The sequence below is a fragment of the Phaethon aethereus genome, assembly GCF_964289735.1.
Source record: "Phaethon aethereus genome assembly, chromosome: 5".
NCBI classification, from domain to species: Eukaryota; Metazoa; Chordata; class Aves; order Phaethontiformes; family Phaethontidae; genus Phaethon; species Phaethon aethereus.
Genome location: NC_138579.1, coordinates 11,083,783 through 11,104,479, shown reverse-complemented (window position 1 = coordinate 11,104,479; position 20,697 = coordinate 11,083,783). Strand labels below are relative to the sequence as shown.

Here is a 20,697-nt window from a genome sequence, read left to right as displayed (position 1 = left end):
GTTTCTCCAGAGCTCTCTAAAAGGATTTTCTGTGACCGTACCCCGCTAACTCCACCACCTCTCTGACCCTTACTCAACACAGCCTTTGATGCTGTGAGCTGAGTGCCCCTGCCAGAGAGTCCCACCACCACCTCTTCCCAGGGGAACTGTTCGAGCTCTCCCGAGTATCCCATACCATTGCAGTTTGCATCTTTCTGAGAGGCATGTTTAGGCCCATAATATCATGCCTACCACAGATTAATGAGCAAACTTTTTGGCTGTGTATTTGCCGAGGTCTGACTGCCAAAACAAGACTTTTGGGTAAAGCAGAAGCCATGCGGCTCTGCTGCAGCAAAGCAGCCAGGACCTTTCTCAACAGTGCAGTCCCCAGGAAAAAGCACAAGGCAGGCTTTAAAATAACGAGATTATTTCCAACTATTGTAAATAGTCCATCCTTTATCCTGGCTTTCTGGCAAATAAAACGTTTCAGAGATTTCTCAGTTTAGACTTTCAAGCCTTTTCCCCATGCTGCAGGGCTAGAAACCCTTGTGCTGGAGCTGGTAAGGGAGAGCAAGAGTCTCCTATAATCCCTTCAATCCCCCAAGTGCAGTATTTTGGGGTTCAGCTATCCCCCAGATTATTTTGAGCCCTGTACCCAGGGAAGCAGAGGTCCTGGTGGCGTGGCAGGGAGGGAAGGTAGCCTTAGTGGCTGGCTTTTGGTCCTCGGGTTTATCCCCCTTTTGTGGGACAAACTGTTCTCTCTGGGAGCAATTCAGCTTTAAATCGATTGCATTCAGCTTTGAAAAGGACTGGCATTGTATAACTTAATCACTGTGGGTCTGAAAAATAATAATCCTGCCTAAAAACATCAAATTTGGCACCAAGATTTAAGTAGACTTGGCTTTGCTATTTCTGCGTGCTGAATCGACTCCTCACCCTCCTTGCTGCTAATAGCGTGGCTGAGACAGGCCATGTCATCCAGGGAGACGGGCCATGAAGAGACGCTCCCCATCTCCGAAAAGGTGCACTGCTGTTTTCATAGCCTGCGTGTTGCCGTCCCTTCACTTGCAACCTGTGAGGCTTTCACATTATCATGCGCAAGCACCCCGTTTTGCAAACATACTTGCTATTACAGCAGACAGGAAGAGATTAAGTGAGTGCTATAAAAGTAACCTCCGCATCAGTCAAAAGAAACAAAAGCAAAAAATAACAGGGTAATTGGATGCTCTTATGTGCAGGATATGCTCAAAATTACTTCTCCATCCCATCACAAATGCTTAGAAGCTGCACAGCCTCTCCAGCACAGTGAGATTTGAAAGTGGTTTAATGGGCATAAGGAGTTCAGAACTGATAAATGCCACTTCCAACCTTTTCCCTTCACTGCATGAAGATAGTTAGTGGCTATTGACTGGTGTAAATTGGCTACTTTTAAAGCTGTATTAACTGGCTTAGATGTGCTAAGAGTCTCTCTACAGAGTTTTTCAGGGTCAGAATGTAATATGTGTAGTTAAGGAGGGTATATATCAAGTTTCTTCAGCAGAGGACTGGTTCCAGTGTGTGCTGGAGAGCTGGGGACCTGCTGCAGTTGAGCTTTACATCCCGATCGCTAGGAGAAAAACCAGGGCTGCCGGAGGGTTGCTGGTCAGTCCAGACAAACTTCTCACTTTGTCTTTTCTTTTTCTTTCAGGACAAACTGTTCACGATGTCAATCAAAAAGGAAGGTGCCCACAAGAAGTGGGCTGCCCTGAAGGAGAAACTCGGACCCCAGGAGACCGACCAGTCGGAGGCCAACCTGGAAAATGCAGAGCCGGAGCTGTGCATCCGTCTCCTGCAAATGCCGTCGGTGGTGAACTACTCCGGGCTGAAGAAGCGGTTGGAGAACAGTGACGATGCCTGGATGGTCCAGTTCCTGGAGCTGTGCGGGCTGGACCTCCTCCTGGAGGCCCTGGACAGGCTGTCCGGGCGAGGAGTGGCCAGGATTTCTGATGCCTTGCTTCAGCTCACCTGCATTAACTGTGTGCGAGCGGTCATGAACTCCCACAAAGGCATCGAATACATTGTGAGTAACGAGGGCTACGTCAGAAAACTCTTCCAAGGTGAGAAGACATCTTCCTGCTTCATCCATCACACGTGGCATGGGGAGGGGACTTTCCTCTTGGTTATCCTCCTGCCCTGCACCAGTCTTCTTGCAAATTGTTGGTCACAACTGATTAGTGAGATCGTTTTCTTCTTTAAAATAATACTGCTTTGAAATCACATTGCCTTTGCCACCCAATGCTATTTCCACACAAATAACTTCAGAGTTTACTGAGAAGCCAGGAATAAACCCAGCCTTAGCTGTACGCAGGCATGAGAAGTCCTCAACCCTTCAGCTGTCAGCAGACATCTGCTTATTTAGTCTTTGTGAGCCCCAAGGGCAGAGGGAGAGGAATTGAAAGGGCTTGGAGACTTGTAGCATGTAAAAAGGAGGGAAGGTGGCATGATTTAGACTCAAGAGAGCCCATTCTCTGCCCTGCTCACTCTGTTCCTTCTAGTAGACAGTAGGTAATACCACTCACTTTCTCCTGCCATTCACTTGTTGTTAGGTATGAAACTTGTCAGGGCGTCTCCTAGGACTTAATGATGGGAGGAATAACTTCTGTGCTGCTTCACAGAGCTGAGATCACAGCTGTGCCCAGAAACCCTTAGTAATAGCTCTTTAAAATGCATTTAGTCTGAAAGGTAGCTCTTCAGTTTTGAAGTCCTGTTCCTTCCTCTCCACCCTGTATTTTCTTAACCAGTGTGAAATACAGAGCTGGCATTTTTGTGCTGTGAAAAACAGGGGAGTACCATGGCCTTTGCAGCAGTCGAGTTTCTTTGTGCACTAATAAAGGAAAAATAAGACAGCCTAATCCACTCCTCCCAATTCCTAGGGCTCACAGGGAAAGAATAGTGGAAAAAAGGGAATACATGGGAACTGCTTAGAACAATTGGCCTACTTGATATGCATATTGGGTGTTTCTGCACTAAAAATAAGACTCATTCATTGAGGAAAATGGTTCATCTGGTGTTCTAGAAAATACCCATATGTGAAAAAGGGAAATATAATGTGTGATTGCAAGTGCTGAGATCTTGGCTGCTGTTGCAGTGCACCACTGGTACATGGAAGAAATGAACCCCTACAAGCAGCACCAAAATGCCAGTAGGGTACCTGAACTAGCATTTACTGTTCCCACTAGAAGTTACTACCAGATATTGCTGAAACCAGGACAGGATGGAATATCTATAAACTGAGATATTTTTCTTCCCATCTTCTACATGCTGGATCCACTCTTTCAATCTTTTTTCTACCACTGGTCATAAGCCATGTAGCAGAAGACACTGAGATTCAGAACATTAATGTTATTATGAATTCTTTTTTGTTTTGGTTTGGTTTTCCTCCAGCACTTGACACAACTAATGTCATGGTCAAAAAGCAAGTATTTGAGCTGCTGGCGGCACTGTGCATTTACTCATCAGATGGCCACACTTTGGCTTTGGATGCCCTGGACCATTACAAGGCAAGTGTTGGGCTGCAGCAGGAGATACGGCTCTGCTCTGCTCTGATCCATGCAGGTAGATGCACGTACCACAGAAAAGGGCTGGGAATTAAGGTCATTTTGGTAAGAGAGGCAGGGATTTATAAGGTGAAAACTGTAGGAAATTTGGCCTGGTCAGTAGAAGTCCACGCTGCTGGTCTGTGACTTGTCTGGACAGGTGACTGCCAACCACATGGTCCTTTTTGGCAGGAAAAGCACTGCCAGATTAGCAAAATAGATCATGCCACATCCATAGGTTTTACTGGCCACAAGCCCAGGTAGGTGCATAAGTTATCAGAAAGCATAAAGGGATCCAAGAGGAGTTTCACTGACTTTCTCTGCTGACCAGACCCCGCTCCATGATGGAGGAGGGCTGCTTTTACCTGCTTCTTCCTGTCTTGTGCACAGTGGGATAAACTGAGAGGTTTTAAGTTGCTAATTCTGGCTGAGAGCCTGCACCAAAGTGGTAGATGTTTCTGAACTGTCTGAAAGAAATATCACTTGTGTTACTAACAGAGTGTGAAGAACCAGCAGTATCGATTCAGCGTCATAATGAATGAGCTCTCCAACACCGATAACGTGCCGTACATGGTGACACTGCTGAGTGCTATCAATGCCATCATACTGGGGAAAGAAGAGCTAAGAACAAGGGCACAAATCCGAAATGAGTTCATAGGTAAGGATGTTTGTTACACCTAACTTTCTCCAGAGAAAATTGGTTGCCAAATAGTTTTATTTTCAGATGTATCCATAAGGTGACTAAAGAGGACTGTGGGGAAAAACTGCAAATATTAAAGGCAGACTCCAGGTTTCTTTAATTGTCTTTTGGTCTCTATTCTCTTCAACAACCTTTCTGTAACCAGATTTTTTAAACTTTGCTGCTTTCCCATAGCTTTGATCTTTTCTGGAATCCCAGCAGCACTGTATCACTTGAGCTTCTTCAACACATTTCTATAACCAACCATCTTATGTAGCCACATTTCCATATGTTGCAACTCCTCATAAGAGTAGGTAAGGTTTCTTTGTCGTGTGTCTACTCAGTCGAGCTACAGGAGCTGTCCTGTGATTCAGAAATACTTTCCAGCTGCTTGAATACCAGGATCATAGGTACCGTTGTTAGGATTCACCTCACATAATGCACACATGCATGGTGAGCCTGGGCTCCATTTCTCTCTGTTGGGACATTTGACCACACCGTTCATCTGACTGATTTTAGATGTCTAAGTTGGAATGAGGTGACTCATGCCCCACAAGCACCTCTGTACCTCAGTAACTCCAGAGGGATGCTGCAGTGGTTCGCACAGCTGCAGATATGTGGGTCTCTTCATTTACCAGATGACCCTACCCACTTTGACAGGTCCATCTGAACATATTTTCACTTCTTCTCTCTGCAAAAAGTGTTTATGAGCATAACATTATATAAAGCTCATAATAGATCAGTACCAAGTAATAATGCCAATATATCTATTTTTTTGTTCTTCCAGGGCTTCAACTGTTGGATATTTTAGACAAGCTAAGGTAAAGATCACTGTTTACATTTTATTTTATAAATGAGATTCACAGTAACATACCTGTGGAAACTTAACACTTATGAGCTTTCAGTTGTGTGAAGTGTACCTGGGTGGAGTGGATCACGCTTGTGTGCACCCATTACATGGGAACCGTAGACATTAGGCTAGTATTAAGATGCCTTTGCCAACCACAGTGTCACGGGGCAGAAGGAGCAAGGCTCAGTGACGTCTTCGTTGAGGTTTCGTTTCAGACTGAACCTGAAGTAATGCTGTAGGCTTACTGAGCAGTTTGCTGTATTCAAAACCCCTTCACTGCTGGTATTGGTCCCAGACGCATCCAGCTAAAACAATTTACTAATGCTTATCTGGACATACCTGTCTTCACAGTTTCTTAATTTAAAAATTACGTTCTGTCAGAAATGCCCATGATAAATTCTAGAATGCATTATATGTGAGTGGGAGTTATCCGTGTAACTGGAATTGCTCCATCCAACCCCATAAAAATTAGGGAGAGAAGATCTTTCAATAGTGCCAACTAGAAAGGGTAGAGTTACTGCACGGAGTGCTGAAAAAGTTGGCTTTAGAGTGTTTGGGGTTTTTTTAATCCTGTTTGGAGTAACAGAGAAGGAAGTTTTTCAAACAGAAACATCACTGGATTATTTTCAGTTTGTCTTGACTTTTTTAAAAAACGGTGGAAATGCCACTCTTGTTACAGCTCCAAGGAGAAGTCCATACAAAGCATACACTGTGCCAGGTTATGCCATGAAAAGTCCCATTCATTTGTATGTGTTGACTGTAGAAAGAGGTACATTCAGTTCAAGAAGGGATGCACTGATGGCATTTGATCCTTTATAGATAAGGTCGAGTTGGGTACTTTCAACACCAACTGGCTGAGTCTGAGAGGCAGAGATAAAAGCAATTTAAACTAAAACAATCATCTGAAAATCAGTGAAGGGCTCTCCAGTGAAAATGAATGCTGTAATATTGCAGGGACATAGAGGAGGAGGATCTGCTTATCCAGTGTGATACATTTGAGGAGTTCAAGATAGAAGATGATGAGGAGTTATTAAAGATATGTGATGGGATAAACATGAACGATCATCATGAGGTCTTTTCATCTCTCTTCAATAAAGTAAGTAGGCTCTCACGTGGGGTGCAAAGTCATGCACTGGCAAAGTTAATACACTTTGCTTGGAACCAGCCTTGCTGTGATGGAAAGCTGCCCTGTCTTCCAGGTGAGCCGCTCTCCAGTCTCCATCCAGCTGCTGTCCATCCTCCAGAGCCTGCTGCACTTGGAACCATCTCATCACTCCAGCCTTCTGCTGTGGGAGTCCTTGGATGCAGTAGTGAACAGAGCCCTTTTGCTCGCAAATGACAGTGAGAATGACATATCCATCCATCTTTGCACTCTTCTCTTATTTTCCCTCGTCCCAACCACTGCCCATGAAAGTCCCTCCCAAATGTGCAGGAAATAATCTATGGGACTTGCTAAGAGCTGAACAGAAGCTGGGACAAAGCTACACCTCCTGCATAGGTTCAAGTCTTGATGCGAAGCCCCAGCCATGTGGATACCAGTGAGACCTGGACACATTTAGCACCGGGCTTGGGATTCATGGTCTTGCTTTGATGGTTACGCCCTGAGCTTTGGGTCATGGGAGTCAGTGGGAATCTGTCCTTGTTGGCATCCTGCTTCTGATGCTGGCTAGTCTTGCTGGCAGGCATGCTCAAAACAGTGTTTGTGGGCCAGGACCATGGGAAGGAAGTTGCTTGGAAGCTAAAAGTACAGTCGTGTAAAGTGACACCAGGGAGTGGGCTCTGTGGCTCCAGATCTGCTGCTTGGTGAGGGTTGAATAGCATGAACCACCTTGTGGGCTGCATCCCCTTCTCTGACCCCAACTTTTTTCTTTAGTCCAAGGGAACACAGTTGAAGAAGTCATCGAGAGGCTGCTATCTATCAAGAAACTTCCAAACAAGCAAAAGCGAGCTGAAAACCAGCTGTCTGGGAGTGCGAATGGAGGCGTCCAGACTGATCTAGAACCATGTGCACGTGCAGCTCGGTGCCCAGTGGGATCACCAAACCCCTCCAAGGCACCAGCAACTCCCTCAGGGCCACCCGCCAATGAAAAGATGATCTCATCCTCACAGCTCACAGCCTGCTCTGCTTCGCCGGAGACATCTAACCCACCACCCAACACTGCTCCCGCCCCACCACCTCCCCCCCCACCACCTCCACCCCCACCCTCTGCTACAACAGCCATGACCCCCACATCTCCCATGATGAATGCACCTCCAGCCCCTCTGCTCCCTGGCATCCCTCCACCCCCACCCCCATTGCCTGGCATGGAGTGTATCCCCCCTGCTCCACCCCCATTGCCTGGCCTGGTGGGCATCCCATCCCCTCCGCCCCCGTTGCCTGGCATGGTGGGCATCCCGCCCCCTCCACCCCCGTTGCCGGGCATGGGTGGCATCCCTCCACTCCCACCCCTCTTGCCTGGCATGGGTGGCATCCCTCCACCCCCACCCCCATTACCTGGCATGGGTGGCATCCCGCCCCCTCCACCCCCATTACCCGGTATGGGTGGCATCCCACCCCCTCCACCCCCATTGCCTGGCATGGGTGGCATCCCTCCACCCCCACCCCCCTTGCCTGGCATGGGTGGCATCCCTCCCCCTGCACCCCTCCTGCCCGGCATGGCAGGAGATCACATAGAAGTCGTGGTGGCCTCCCAGTTCAGCTGCCCTCTTGGCTTGGGCAGGCCTCCTCCCAAGACAGTGAAGACGCCAACATTGAGAATGAAGAAGCTGAACTGGCAGAAGCTGCCCTCCAATGTGGTGAGAGGTGGGTGCTTCTGGCATAAAGTCAGTGCTGCTTTAGGGGTGACGGAGGGGAAAAAACACTATTTTTGAGTTTGTCAAATGTGTTGACTCCATTTAGATACAGAACTTCCCTGATTTGCATTACATCTGACCTGCAGAGCTTAAATAAATAAAAGTAGCATGAAACTACTAGTATGATATGATATGATAACCATTCCAACTGAATCAGTAGTTTGGAATAGCATATTTATAAGTAAAATAATTTGAAAGTAAAAGAAGGGAGAGGGATGGGAGTATTTCCCTAATTCACCATGACTTGCCTTAGGCTTGAGTTCTCAACAGGCTCTGGTCTGGATTCCCCAGACTTTTGTTCACCAGTTCATCTATACTTGTATCTGGGCATATTAAAGTTGTGAGTAAGAGTGCAGGTAAGGATGACCTCACAGTTCAAGAAGGACATTGAAAGAACTGGAGAGCCATGAGAATCATTGACTTGTCTCTTGATTTTTGGGTTACATTTCCCTCTCCTAGTGGATCCAAAGAAGAGCATGAAATGTGAGGAGAAGCCAGGACAGGCAATGTCAGCTTTGTCCTAGACAAGCAAGGCATCCCCTGCAGGAAGTTGGCATAGCTGAAGTCTAAATAAGGCGTGTTTTCAGTCACAGAAGCAGTTAATTATTTTGTTTATTTCAGTAAAGACTTCTACAGGCGTGCTTGGGTGATTTTTTTTACTAAAAAGATTTTTAAGATAGGGCAGTGGGAATTAATTCAAGCAGTCCTATAGCCAGCATTATACAAGAAGGCTTGATTATAAAATGAAAAATGGAGGAAGGCCACAGTCAGAAAATATCCAGGTTGTGGCCAATCCCTCAGCTGGCATGCAAGGAAGCAAAAATAACATCAGCCATGGGACTAGAAAAGAAATGGCCAAGGTCCTTCTCATGCTGCTCTGGTTTCTCTACCGTGGAGGAGAATGCAGTTGTATAGGGATAGATGGGGCTGTAAGAGTCTCTGTGTGCCCAGTGCTGCATCCCTTCACCAGCACATCTTGCTGGTGTAAAGCACCAGGTTTAATTATCCTTCAGGCCCTTTGGATCCTGCCTGTGGGACTTGCCCTTCTTCAGTAATTAGCATTTGTCCAGAACTAATATGTCTCTTCTTATTTCATTCATCTTCTGAGAAGTGTCCTTTCTAGCAACTCACGTTGCCCCGAAAGCCTTTCAGCTGTCCCTGTAGCCAGTCTGAACACTTTGTCTTTTTTCAGAAAGTCACTCAATGTGGGCTTCAGTGAGCAGCAGCAGCGAGGAAACTATAGAGCCCAATTACACAAGTATAGAGCAGCTGTTTTGCTTTCCACAAACAACCCCCAAGGAGAAAACGGCGGCACCAATGAAGGCGGAACCAAAGGAGGTGAGGAGGTCCCTCTCGTTCTTTTGAATAAAGATCACTGCAGACAGCTCATCTAATATGAGATATCTTCTTTTTCTTTAATGAAGATCACATTTTTGGACTCCAAGAAAAGTCTCAATTTGAACATATTTTTGAAGCAATTTAAATGGTAAGATATGGGCAATTTTCCTGACAGCTGACAAAACTCTGAGCAGGTTTTGCATAGTATCTGGAAGGTCCTCTAGCCAATGTGCTTTGATGGTTTGTGTTACTGAAACATCTAAACATTTCCCAGTTTGTCCTACTCTGTCTTTAAAATACTGAGTTTAGGGGTTTAATTTTGTTTTTATATACAACATCTCCATGCGTTGGCAAAGGCGTTACATCTCAATGTTACAGATAAAGTTGTGGCGCAGACTCTTAGGGTGACTTAGGCTGTGAGACACCTCTGGAGGTAAAATCTCTCCTCAAAACAGGGCCAATGGAGAAGTTAAGAATTCAGTTTTCTTTTAACATAATCAAATGCCCAAAGGCAGAGATCTGAGCTGCAGGATTGATCTCTGGCCTTGAGTCATTTGACCAGGGTCAGAAAGAAAATTTGGGGCATAGCAGGGATCCAGGTCCCAATTCTAAGTTAATCATGGGGACATATCTTTCCGTTTGGATTATTATGGTTCTTACTAGGGAAAGCACGGAACGCTTGCAGAGGTACATGTCTCGGTAGCGTGTGATTGTGGAAGAGGGGTCTTTGGGTGACAGCTGACTCTGCTCCTCCTCCCTGCAGCTCCAATGAAGAGGTGGCTGCCATGGTCCAGAATGGGGACCGGACCAAGTTCGACGTTGAGGTTCTAAAGCAGTTGTTGAAGCTGCTGCCTGAAAAGCATGAGGTCAGGAGGAAAAAGGGTACCCTTAGTTCACAGAGCTGAACACGCAGTGCAGTCCTGCAGTCTTGATTCTTTATTTCTCATTAGATAGAAAACCTGAAGTCCTTCAAAGAAGAGAAATCAAAGCTTGCAAATGCAGATCAGTTTTATCTTCTCCTCCTTCAGATTCCCAGGTAAGGGTGTTGGTCAGGAACTTCAGCCCAGTCTTTTTCTGGGTTTACTCCTGGGAAGTTTTAAGTTTCTTTATATGAGCCTCACAGGCAGATACTGATGGACATAGCTGGTGGAGTCCCCCTTCCACCTTAGAGCCATCCCTTTCCCCATTACCCTTAGATGAAGGGCTGTTGCTGTCCCTCTGAAGTAGCAGAAGCTGGCCCAGACCCAGGGTCAGCCCTGCCCAAGGAAGCCGCGTAACTTACTGAAAGGCAGTGCCAAATGCAATGCCAAGAAGGGGGAACCCATATCTCGCATGGTGGTCAGTCTTCTCTTTGCTGATCACAGTGCATCGGCAGAAAGTACATCCCCACTGGTCCCCAAGTCAAGTGGCAGCACCTTGCCTCCCTCCACAAGCCACAGACACTGGTTTGATGTGGATGTGGTTGACAGTGATGTTGTGGGGTTGCCAGACTTACTGGTGATGTGGGAAGAGGGCGGCTGTGCTGGCCAAGGTCACAGTGCCTTTAAGCTTTGGATCATTCTCTGTCCCTAGCTACCAGCTGCGCATTGAATGTATGCTGATCTGTGAAGAGACCACCGTTGTGCTGGACATGATTCAGCCGAAAGCTGAAGCCATCCGAAGAGCCTGCGAAGGTGAATGACCTGACCTTATTTCTGGATCTTATTTATGACAGGAAGCTTTAAACCCCCCAAAACTCCCCCAGAGCTCTGCAATGATACTACCCAGCCCCAAAAAAACCTCTCAACACAGTCCATTCACTGGTTCACTGCAGAATACAGGATGCAGCTTTATCTGCAGCTGTGGAGGCATCTCCACAGATGGTCAAAGCCCTTAACAAGACCACAGATCCTTTTCCCTCACCCTCTTCTTCTGCAGCAGATGTATTCCTCTGAAATACTTTAAACAGTGAAGTGTTGCAAGCTCGTCAGCCCTTTCAAAGGAGCTGAATTTAGACAGCGGAGCTGGCCCTGTTACAGCTAATTCATCCAGCATTATTTGCCATGTTAAGTAAGACCTTCACACAACAATTTTCTCTGCTGCCAGAAAAGCACACCCCAAAATTCCCCCAGAAAGTAGTGATGCTTTAGTTTTTCTCTGCCTACAAATGGAAGCAGAAGAAAAAGTTTGTTATGCTGGGCTATAAGTTGCTGATGCTCCAATTGTCTGAGTGCACAGAGAGATTATGCAATAGGTTTTGTGGCAGACACCCCAGGTCTCACTCCGCTGAGAGCAGGATGCTCTTCTTGGCACTGGCAAGTGCTGCCTGTCCTACAGAGCCGTTTCCCCCAACTCCTGCCGGGGGTTTCTCCAGCTGGCATTACAGCTGCCTGCTGGGATAAATTGAAGCTTCCCCCAAAAAGTGTCTTCCCAGAAGCCCAGTTGTCCTTTTGGAGCTGTTCCTGCCTCAGAGCTTCAGAGACCATACCACTGCAGCACCCTGTCTTAAGAGCAAGGACAGGGACTGTACCCTTCATGCCCTGATAATCACCTCCACCACATGAGACCAAGAACAGGGCAAGCGTTATCTGGTTTTAGCAGCTGGCAGACAGTCACAGTGCTGTCAATCTGGCTTCGCAGCACAGCTGAACAGAGTCTGCAAAATTAAAATTGCAGCCCAGTTACCCTCACCAACACCAGGGTAACTCAGGGTACTTCCGAGGAAGGCAGCAAGTGGATGGCTGTTAGTAACGAGGGTCCAACTCCAGGTTATTTTCCATTAGCAATGAGAGACCAGATGTAAAGAAAGAAAGAAACGTAAGTCAACAAAAACTTTTACAACTTGTGGAATTGAATCTATGTAGAATCAGTTTCTCTGGAGGTTGGGCCGTTGGGCTGCAAAGCTGAAATATCAGATTTGGTTTGGTGGAATTCAGAATCCCCATTTCAGTGCAGTTTAGGAAATATTCTAGTTTAACAGAGGCTTTAGTTTAAAAGTCCTGTATGTTTTTCAGATCTTCTGAACAGTCATCGCCTGCCACTCTTTTGTCAACTAATTCTCAAAGTTGGAAACTTTCTGAACTATGTAAGGACTTCTTTTGTCTTGTCCTCCCCCCATTACAGTATGTGGATGATCTCCTTTAGGGTTGTAATTTGGGTGGACGCAGGAGTTACATCTGCTTTCTTTCTGTCTTGTAGGGAAGTCACACGGGTGATGCCGACGGGTTTAAAATCAGCACTTTACTCAAACTAACAGAAACCAAAGCAAACCAAACACGCATTACGCTGCTCCACCATATTCTGGAGGTACCACTGCAAAGTCCTGGGCAATAGGGAAGGGGGAGGATTTTATCACGGGTGAACCATTTCTCCTACTCTACTTTCAGTTAATGCCGCACACTGGTATTCGTATCCTCCCTGGCTAGCTGCAGAGTGTCACAAGTTGGGAGTGTTCAAATCTCTTAGGCTTTTGGAGGCTGCTTGTTAGAACTACTCAGGCAGCTCCTTATTTTAAGATTTGTTCTGCTTTCGTCCAGCGTCTTTCCCCGCAATGGCTGGAACTTCCTTTTTCATATTTGTGTAATCTATACATCATCAGCTGCAAACCACAGAGCACATGTCTACCAAAGCTGTCCTGGCTGGTCTGTACCCATTCAGCCTTTCTGCCTTTCCCCAGCCTCTCCCTTTTCCACCAGACTATGCTTAAGCTTTTCACATTCCTATCCAAGCCCCCATGGCTCTCTTATTCCCCGCAATGCTATTTTTTCCTTTTTTCCTTTTTTCTTCATGCTCTTCTCAGCCGTCTCCATTCATCAAGGTTCCTCCATACTAGTTATGCATGTTCAAGCCTGCTTTAGCTGGCAGTAGCTTCAGCAAGCACAGCCATGAGAGTAAATTATGCAAATAAGATTCAAGCCCTTTTGATACCCTCCTGGGACCACAGGAAGTGTCAGACTGCGTCAAACCACAGTCCTGCCTCCTCCCATCGTCAAGTAGGTGTCTCAGCAGAGAGTAGAAGAGCTCAGCGCAAGGTCAACTTTGCTTTGAACTATGAGTATTTCTCAGCATTCAGCCCTCCTGTATGTTTTCATAGCCTGGGAGCAACGCCTTTCCTCTCTGAACGTGCTGTCCTGTTTTGAATGTGGCTCGGCTCTGCAAGGCAAAGCAAACTGCAGAGGGGGTGCAGCAGCAGGACGCGGTGCAGTCGTCTTTCCCAGGCACTTCTGCCCGTGTCTCTTCCCCCCAGCTTCCTCCCTCAGCTCCTGCCACACAGCAAATAACACTTCCTTCTTTCTTCCGCTTTAGGAAGTAGAAAACAGCCACACGGACCTACTGGAATTGCCAAAGGATCTCGAATATGTTTCAAAAGCAGCAGGGTAAAACTGTGTCACTTCCTTTGAATTAAAAACAAAGATAAATCCCATACACATCAGTAGTGTACCAGAAGTTAGGACACACGCAGCTGGTATAGCACATTAACAAGATGGCATCTTACTTCGTTTTAACCAAAATACTTGGTTGATGACTGTTGAAGCCCCTTTAATATATAATAGTTCTACTACAGCTGGCAACACTTAGGGCTGAAATTTGCAGAGCATTCAGCTAATGCTGCCTCCCAGGCCCTTCCAAAATCTGCACTGCCTTTATGGTAACAGGAGCTTGTGAAGGCCAGCTACCCAGAAGCATTTCTGAAGTGCCTTCAACCAGGGAAAGTGAGCTAATACTGACCTCTGGGGGTGGAGAACAGCCCTTTGAATGGGTGGACTTTTATGGGGGCATTCATCTACTCAAAGTTGTAGGTAGAGCTGGCAGCCTTTTCCTGAGTGCTGTGGAGGAAGGCTGTTTTCCATGAGCTCGGACTGTACAGAGATTTCAGAGCTCAGGTTTCAGGTCAGTGAAGTGGTGGCAACAGAGGGACAACCAAGCCACTGGCTCAGACTTGTCCACTCTTTGGTCAGCGCAGGATGCTGGAGTGTCAACTAATGGGGGAGTTCTGTGTGATTTCAGAATTAATCTTGATATTATACGCACGGAGTCCAGTACCAATTTAAAGAAGTTGCTGGAGCTTCAGCGGAAGGTCTTATCGTCAAACGATGATGTGAAACAACAGTATGAGAAACCTATCCAGGTCAGTAATGGAGCTCCCTTATATCTCCCCTATTACACACACAGAGGCAGTGCGCGGTACGTATGCAGCTGGGGAGGCTCATGAGAGGGTGGAGAATATTGCTGCAAGACATGCTCTCAGATTTGGAAATACGCTGTGATGCCACACAACCCATCAGTGTTTATTTGCCACCTCCACCCCAAACCTAGATACCTATAGTCCCCGCCCCAACTGCTCTCGCCCTTCTGTTGTGTTGAGTGAACATGTTCACCCTCAGTCTGGATCACCAGTGTAAACCCCTTCTCTTGGGATTAAGCTTTGCCTTGAGCTTTCCATGTCTTGCTCAAGCCACCCCTGTAAACTGGCAATAGCCCAGTCACCAGGAGCAAAGATCATCTGCAAATCTCAGTTTCTTCCCACCACATAAGCTCTGCTGGAGTTAAAGGCCAGGGCTCCAGGGCCCTACTCAAAGCTCTTATGTTGACATCCTTTTTTCTTTAAGTGCACTTCACTCATTGTCCTCTGGATGGTGTTTTACTGTGTATATTAAATGCATTTCAGGATAGCATTGATGCCTCCAGAAAACTGGAAGAAGAATTTGAAACCATTGAGAGGAAGAGAGAAGAACTTGCAAATTATCTCTGCGAAGACCCAAGCAAATTGTCCTTAGAGGACATATTTAGCACCATGAAGACCTTCAGAGATCTCTTCATCCGAGCCCTGAAGGTTGGCGTCCACACACATGACGCTGAGCATCCCTAGTACTGGTGCATGCCTCTGCTGTGACAGACAGGGGTGGGACAGGCACCCATCTGGTGGGGGGGAAGATGTTGGTTACAGCCTCCTCTTTTCAGCACTTGGCGCGAGGTCACCTGGAGAAGGGGTGTCTGATCCCTGCTCCACTGCATCCTCACATGGTGCTGGTGGGACAGGCACCCATCTGGTGGGGGGGAAGATGTTGGTTACAGCCTCCTCTTTTCAGCACTTGGCGCGAGGTCACCTGGAGAAGGGGTGTCTGATCCCTGCTCCACTGCATCCTCACATGGTGCTGGTGCTCCTGGCTTGGCCCAGGCCATGGTGATTTGTGATTTCAGTGCAGCTTTAGCTGCAGAGTCACAAAGATGGTTTGGAGCCAAATGTGTAAGCTTTAGAGGAACGGGCTTACAAAATTTAACCCTTCACTCCATCCTGAGCAAACAGGGATGTATAGTAAAAAAGCCACCAATTAAGAGGAAATTGTGGCTTCAGCACCTTCCACTTTTGCCTCAGCTGAAGGTCAGGCAGAAGATCTGCATGCTGGTAGGTAGCTGTGTTAGGCAGATCACTGCTGCCACCTCCTACTGGGATGTGGCAGGGTCCTGGCCGAGCCAGTGGTGTTGCGCTCACCCTCTTGGCAAGACAGCCCTTGCTGCCCATTTTATTTATTGCACAGGATAAGGCCAGAGTTTCTCTTCCTCCTTTTGCAACCACCTGCAGATCATCTTTCCCTTCACTGACTTTTCCAGCAGACACTTAGCCAACCTTCTTATGTCCCGCTGCCTCACTGCAGGAAAACAAGGACAGAAAGGAGCAAGCTGCCAAAGCAGAGAAGAGAAAGAAACAGCTGGAAGAGGAAGAGGGGAAGAGACAGAAGGGAGAAAATGGAAAAGTCAGTGAGTATCTGAAAGGGCTTCAAGAAAGAGAGATGGACTTGCAATCCCAAATTGGCTCAGAGAGCCGACAGGAGCTTTTTGCCGGTCCTGCTTTAATGGACCAGTAGTAATTTATTTTGTGGATTTCCAAGTGCTGGCTGACTAAAGGCTTTTAGGTGTCCTATAGCTATAGCTGAGAATTGACTTTTCACAGTTGCAGCTGGGCAGAGAAGTTAATTTTAGGTGTGCTGACTGAGCAGCGGAGAAAAAAAAATCAAATTGAAACATTTCAGTTAATTTTTTCAGTTTCTAAACATAACTTTTGAATACCAAATCTAATGAGAAACAGTTGACTTCTCTCCCGGCCAAAATCCCCATATGCAGTTGAATAGTCTCTCTTTACCAGAGACTACTGACATCCCAAAAATCTTGCAGATAACTTAAATCTGCTTTTCTCTGGATGAAAACAAAAGGCACAACTGAAAAGTACAATTAAAGGAAGAAAAATCATTTTCCCTCCGCCCCCCCTGCCCCCAACATGGCTAGCAAACAGGAGGTCTTCTAGGTCTTGGTGCAACCAGGCACAAGGACGGGCAGAGCCAGTGCGAGTGGTGCCAGCCTGTGGCACCCAGGCTTTTGGGAGACCCTCTGGCTTCAGCCAGGACACGCTGCTGCAGGGGCACGGAGCACGGGCCACTCCCAGGCCTGGCGTCGGTGCCTTGCTTTTGCCCAGTGGGTGCTCGTATCGCGACATCCACACCTGCCCCAAGCAACAGCATCACTGTAAAGCGTCTTTCTGCCCCATCTCATGGGCGGATTTAAAACCTGTCTCTCTCTATCCCAGTTAAGAAGGGGGTGGTGAAGCAGGAGGAGGTGTGCGTCATTGATGCACTGCTGGCCGACATCAGGAAAGGGTTCACGCTGAGAAAGACAAAGAACAGATACGAGTCAGATGCAATTCCTAAAACCTCGCCTGCGGAGAGCCCGGAGGGGAGCCAATCTGGTAAGGACACGGACCGACTGTACTTCAGCTATTCATTCCCATCTGCCCCTCAGCCTGAGCCAAGCACACAAGCAAGAAGCTTTCATGTTTGCATTCAGGGCATTTTATTTATAGGACGCTCTGCAGCCAGTGCTGTGGAGAAGAGGAGCAGAGAGCCCTGAGCTCTTGCCGGCCAGGTCTGCCCCGGAATTGGCAGCAATTTAGAGCAGCACAGCCTTGCACCCATGCTGATAAACCCTCTGAGAGGCACGGCCCGCGGGTCAGCCGCAGAACCATGCTGATGAGGCGCTGGTGTCATCCCCACAGGAGTCCCCTTCGTGCTGTCGAGTCTCGGTAGCACAACTTGTGCTACCTTGGTGCACAATGCCTTGGAGACTGCTGTGCCCTGTCTTGGTCTACACTTGGGAGTCTAAAGAAGCCTTTAAAAAAAGATTAGAAAACCCTATTTGCAGAAGAAGCCAAGTCATTTAGGTGCTTGTTAGGAGGCAGCCCATGGGTTTAGCCTTTCTTTGGTCTCTTGACCTTGGTGTCAGTGCAAATTGGGTAAGTCCAAAGGTCATTGGCCTACCACAGAGCCTGAATTGTGCACTGTGGCTCTCCTAAACCTGCTCAGCAAGGGCAGGATTAGGCTGGCTGGTGGGCAGTTTTGAAGTCCACATGCAGCCAAGCCAGCAGTCCCACCTTGGTTCAGGACCTCGCAGGCAGGTTCTCTCTTCCTGCTGTAGGCTTTCAGACACCCTTGCAAGTCCAGGGGCTTCCATGGAAATCAGCTGGTAGGCAGCAAAGACACATAAATAACCTGCTGAAAACAGAACAGGGGCTTTGCTGAGCTGGAGACTTGGAGTCCAACTGGGAGTGTAAGGAGGGGAGGTATAGGGAGGATAAAATGATGCTGCCTCTCCATTGCTGCTTTAGGGTCAGTGCATCCTCCACAGGCAGCTGCTTGCTTGTAACCTCTCCCAGTGGCAGAAACGCCTTGGTTCCAGGTGCAACTCTGCAGCTGTAGCTGATGGCATGTTTTTTATTTAAAGGAAAGAGCATTAAGGATCCACAAGCAGCAGGAAAGCAGATCGATGATAAGACCAAGCGAAGCAACAATGGTCATCCCTCAGAAAGCACTCCCTCCTCAACCACTGCCCTGAGAGAGATGGGTGGAGATGTTACAAATGCTCCGGCCTCAAACCAGGCCTTACCTAAAAACAATGCTGGAGGAATTTTGCTACCAGAGTCCCGGACGGAAAGCCCCTCAGTAAGCTTGGTGGAAGTTGACAGGGCCAGTCAGCCCATGCCAGGTGCTGGGATGGAGCAGGCAGACAGCTGGGCAAGCCTCCAGCCAAGCACAAAGAGCAGCTCCATTGCCTTCTCCGCTGCTAACATGGGCACAGGGATAAGGTTTGCGAGCAGCAGTTCAGGCACTGCTCTGAGAGGCCAACTCAATGGATCCATCTCAGAAGGCCAGGACAATGAATACCCAGCTGATGGCTTGGTGCAGGAGCCAGAAACCCGGCTGAGTGAGACAGGAGTGGACCCTGGCAGTGCTCAGTCCACTCCCTGCGATGAAGCTCACCAAGCAGAGTCGAAAGAGATAGCAAAGGAGAACGAAGATCCCAGTACAGACTCACTGTTGGATACCTCTCAAGAGAAGTCCTTCTCGGAAGAGCCAGCCACTGACTCCTCTTGTTCGGCAACACTCCCCCCAGGGCAAACTCACACCGACAGGGAGAAGCAGAGGCCATCTGGGAAACGGAGGAAGAAGAAGAGGCACAGCAAAAGCTACTCAGGTAGCCTATTTCATCTCTAGCCCTCAGGGACTGAGTTAAACTGGGGAGGCTCTCATATATTTGTATCTATCTGTTCCTCCCCACTTCGAGGTCCAATGCCCCCTGCCCCTTGAGCCATGCTGTTTCATGGAGCTGTTACTTTTTTTAAACCTGAAAGAGATTTAAAAAGAAAAACAGAAGCATTGTTCATTCTTTTTGACATTTATAAGTAGTTTATAAAGGAGCAATGATGAATCAATAATTAAAAAGCCCATTATGCATATGCAGTAAAGATGGCAATAAGCACATCTGTCAAGTGTGCTAAAGACAGCTACGAGGCATGGTTATGTGCAAACAAAAGCTCCATTAGACTCCAGAGCAGTGATTAAGAGTAGTTAATACTGGGTACTTAATCAGCGATCACCCCCTCTCAACTACTTATAAACACATAAAACCAGCATCGTAAGTGCTGCTGTGGGGTTGCTTATTTTTTCCTCTGCTAAGCCTCGCTGCAAGAGCATTTGGCCTGCAGTGACTTGAAAACGTGCCCCAGGGGTACTTCAGGTGGCTCCTGAACATGAGGCCCTCAAGCCATCGCTGCAGGGTGAGGTGATAAAGCCAACAATTAAAAAAGAGCATCTTGCTGATGCTTGTGCGAAGGATCGTATTTGGCCAGCTGAATCCATCCGTCGCACTGGGTTCCTTCGCTGGTGCCGGGAGAGAGCTTGACCACCAAAGACGTGGAGCCACCCAGGTCTCTGCCTCATGGTGAGCATCCGCAGCCAGTCCCAAACCTGGGAAGTGTGTCCAAGTCCCACAAACTCTACCAAGCTGAAGCTACCCTTGGGTGGGTACATTAATCCCAAATTAGATAGAGGTGTCTCCTAGGGAAGACATATGAATCTGTCAGCCTTTAGAAAGATGCAATATACTGTCCAAAGCCTATTTTCTGCAAGGTCCTGGGGTCAACAAAATGGGCAGAAAAGTGGTAGAAGTCTCTTTTCATCAATGTTTTATGTTTTTCCTTCCAAGAAAGCTGGAGGAGAAAGGAAAGGAGGGTTTAAATACCCACTGCTGAGAAAGACAGCGTGGGTTGAGCATCTACCACAGAGGGACTTAACCTTGTAATGCCGGCATGCCCTGGGACTGTAGTTATTTATGTTTCTAAATGTGCCTCTTTCCCCTAGTGAAAAAACAAGCCTCATACCAGAAATGGTTTCCTGGAGCAGCGGTTCCAAAACTTGCTTCCCAAGGAGGCAGCAGGAGGAGCTGCAGCAACAGAAGCACGTCATGCTCCTAGCTGTGGCGATGCTTTCCTGACGTCCAAAATTAGTATTTCTGGCTTAAGGAACTGATCCCCCAAAAGCCACAGGGCTCCCTGGGCATCCAGGGATGGCATCTCAGGAACCTCTCTACTACTAGACAAAGTTTTCATTGTAAAATGTTCCCTGTTGTTACCTTTGCCTTGCCATGATCAGATATATTTAGTGTCTCTCTTTTGTTTAAAAGCAGAGGTTGAGACTGATACTGGAGATAATAAAACAAAAAAAGGTTGTGTGGTACAATGAGGTACGTAAACTCGCAAAGGTGTTTTTATGTGAACTAACCACAGCATTGGGACTTTACAGACCTAATCAGTATTCATCATACCAGCTAAGCTTTTTGTCTTTGTGTCTAATCACAAATACATGTAAAATAAATTTGTTGCTCTGATTTTTACTCTCCAGGGTGTTGATCTTGGGTTGAGTGGAGTCAGTGCTGATCTCCCCTTGACACAGGGTCACAACCCACATGTCTGCCCTCTGTGTCAGCAGCCAAACTGCCTTTCCCTGCGGATAATTAAAAGCCTTAATTCTAACCAAGTGAATCCAGCTTCATGTGATAAACAAAGTCCTTGCTTTGATCCCATTATTTTCTCAAAAACTGTAAAAATGCAATTTCAG

At 47.2% G+C, this 20,697-nt stretch overlaps 1 protein-coding gene across 1 annotated transcript; it reads left to right on the top strand.

The window, feature by feature from the left end:
- Positions 1-1,666: 1,666 nt before the first annotated feature.
- On the top strand, positions 1,667-20,322 carry INF2 (inverted formin 2; the record flags this gene model as incomplete). Its single annotated transcript, XM_082000309.1, has 21 exons — positions 1,667-2,075; positions 3,403-3,518; positions 4,053-4,212; positions 5,021-5,054; positions 6,038-6,179; positions 6,283-6,424; positions 6,957-7,886; positions 9,129-9,274; positions 9,361-9,422; positions 10,038-10,140; positions 10,225-10,310; positions 10,847-10,947; positions 12,268-12,338; positions 12,452-12,559; positions 13,559-13,629; positions 14,261-14,381; positions 14,922-15,086; positions 15,910-16,012; positions 16,836-16,994; positions 18,026-18,775; positions 20,264-20,322. Exons 1-21 carry the CDS (start codon positions 1,682-1,684, stop codon positions 20,320-20,322), a joined length of 4,023 nt encoding a protein of 1,340 aa, XP_081856435.1. The 5' UTR covers positions 1,667-1,681.
- Positions 20,323-20,697: the final 375 nt, after the last annotated feature.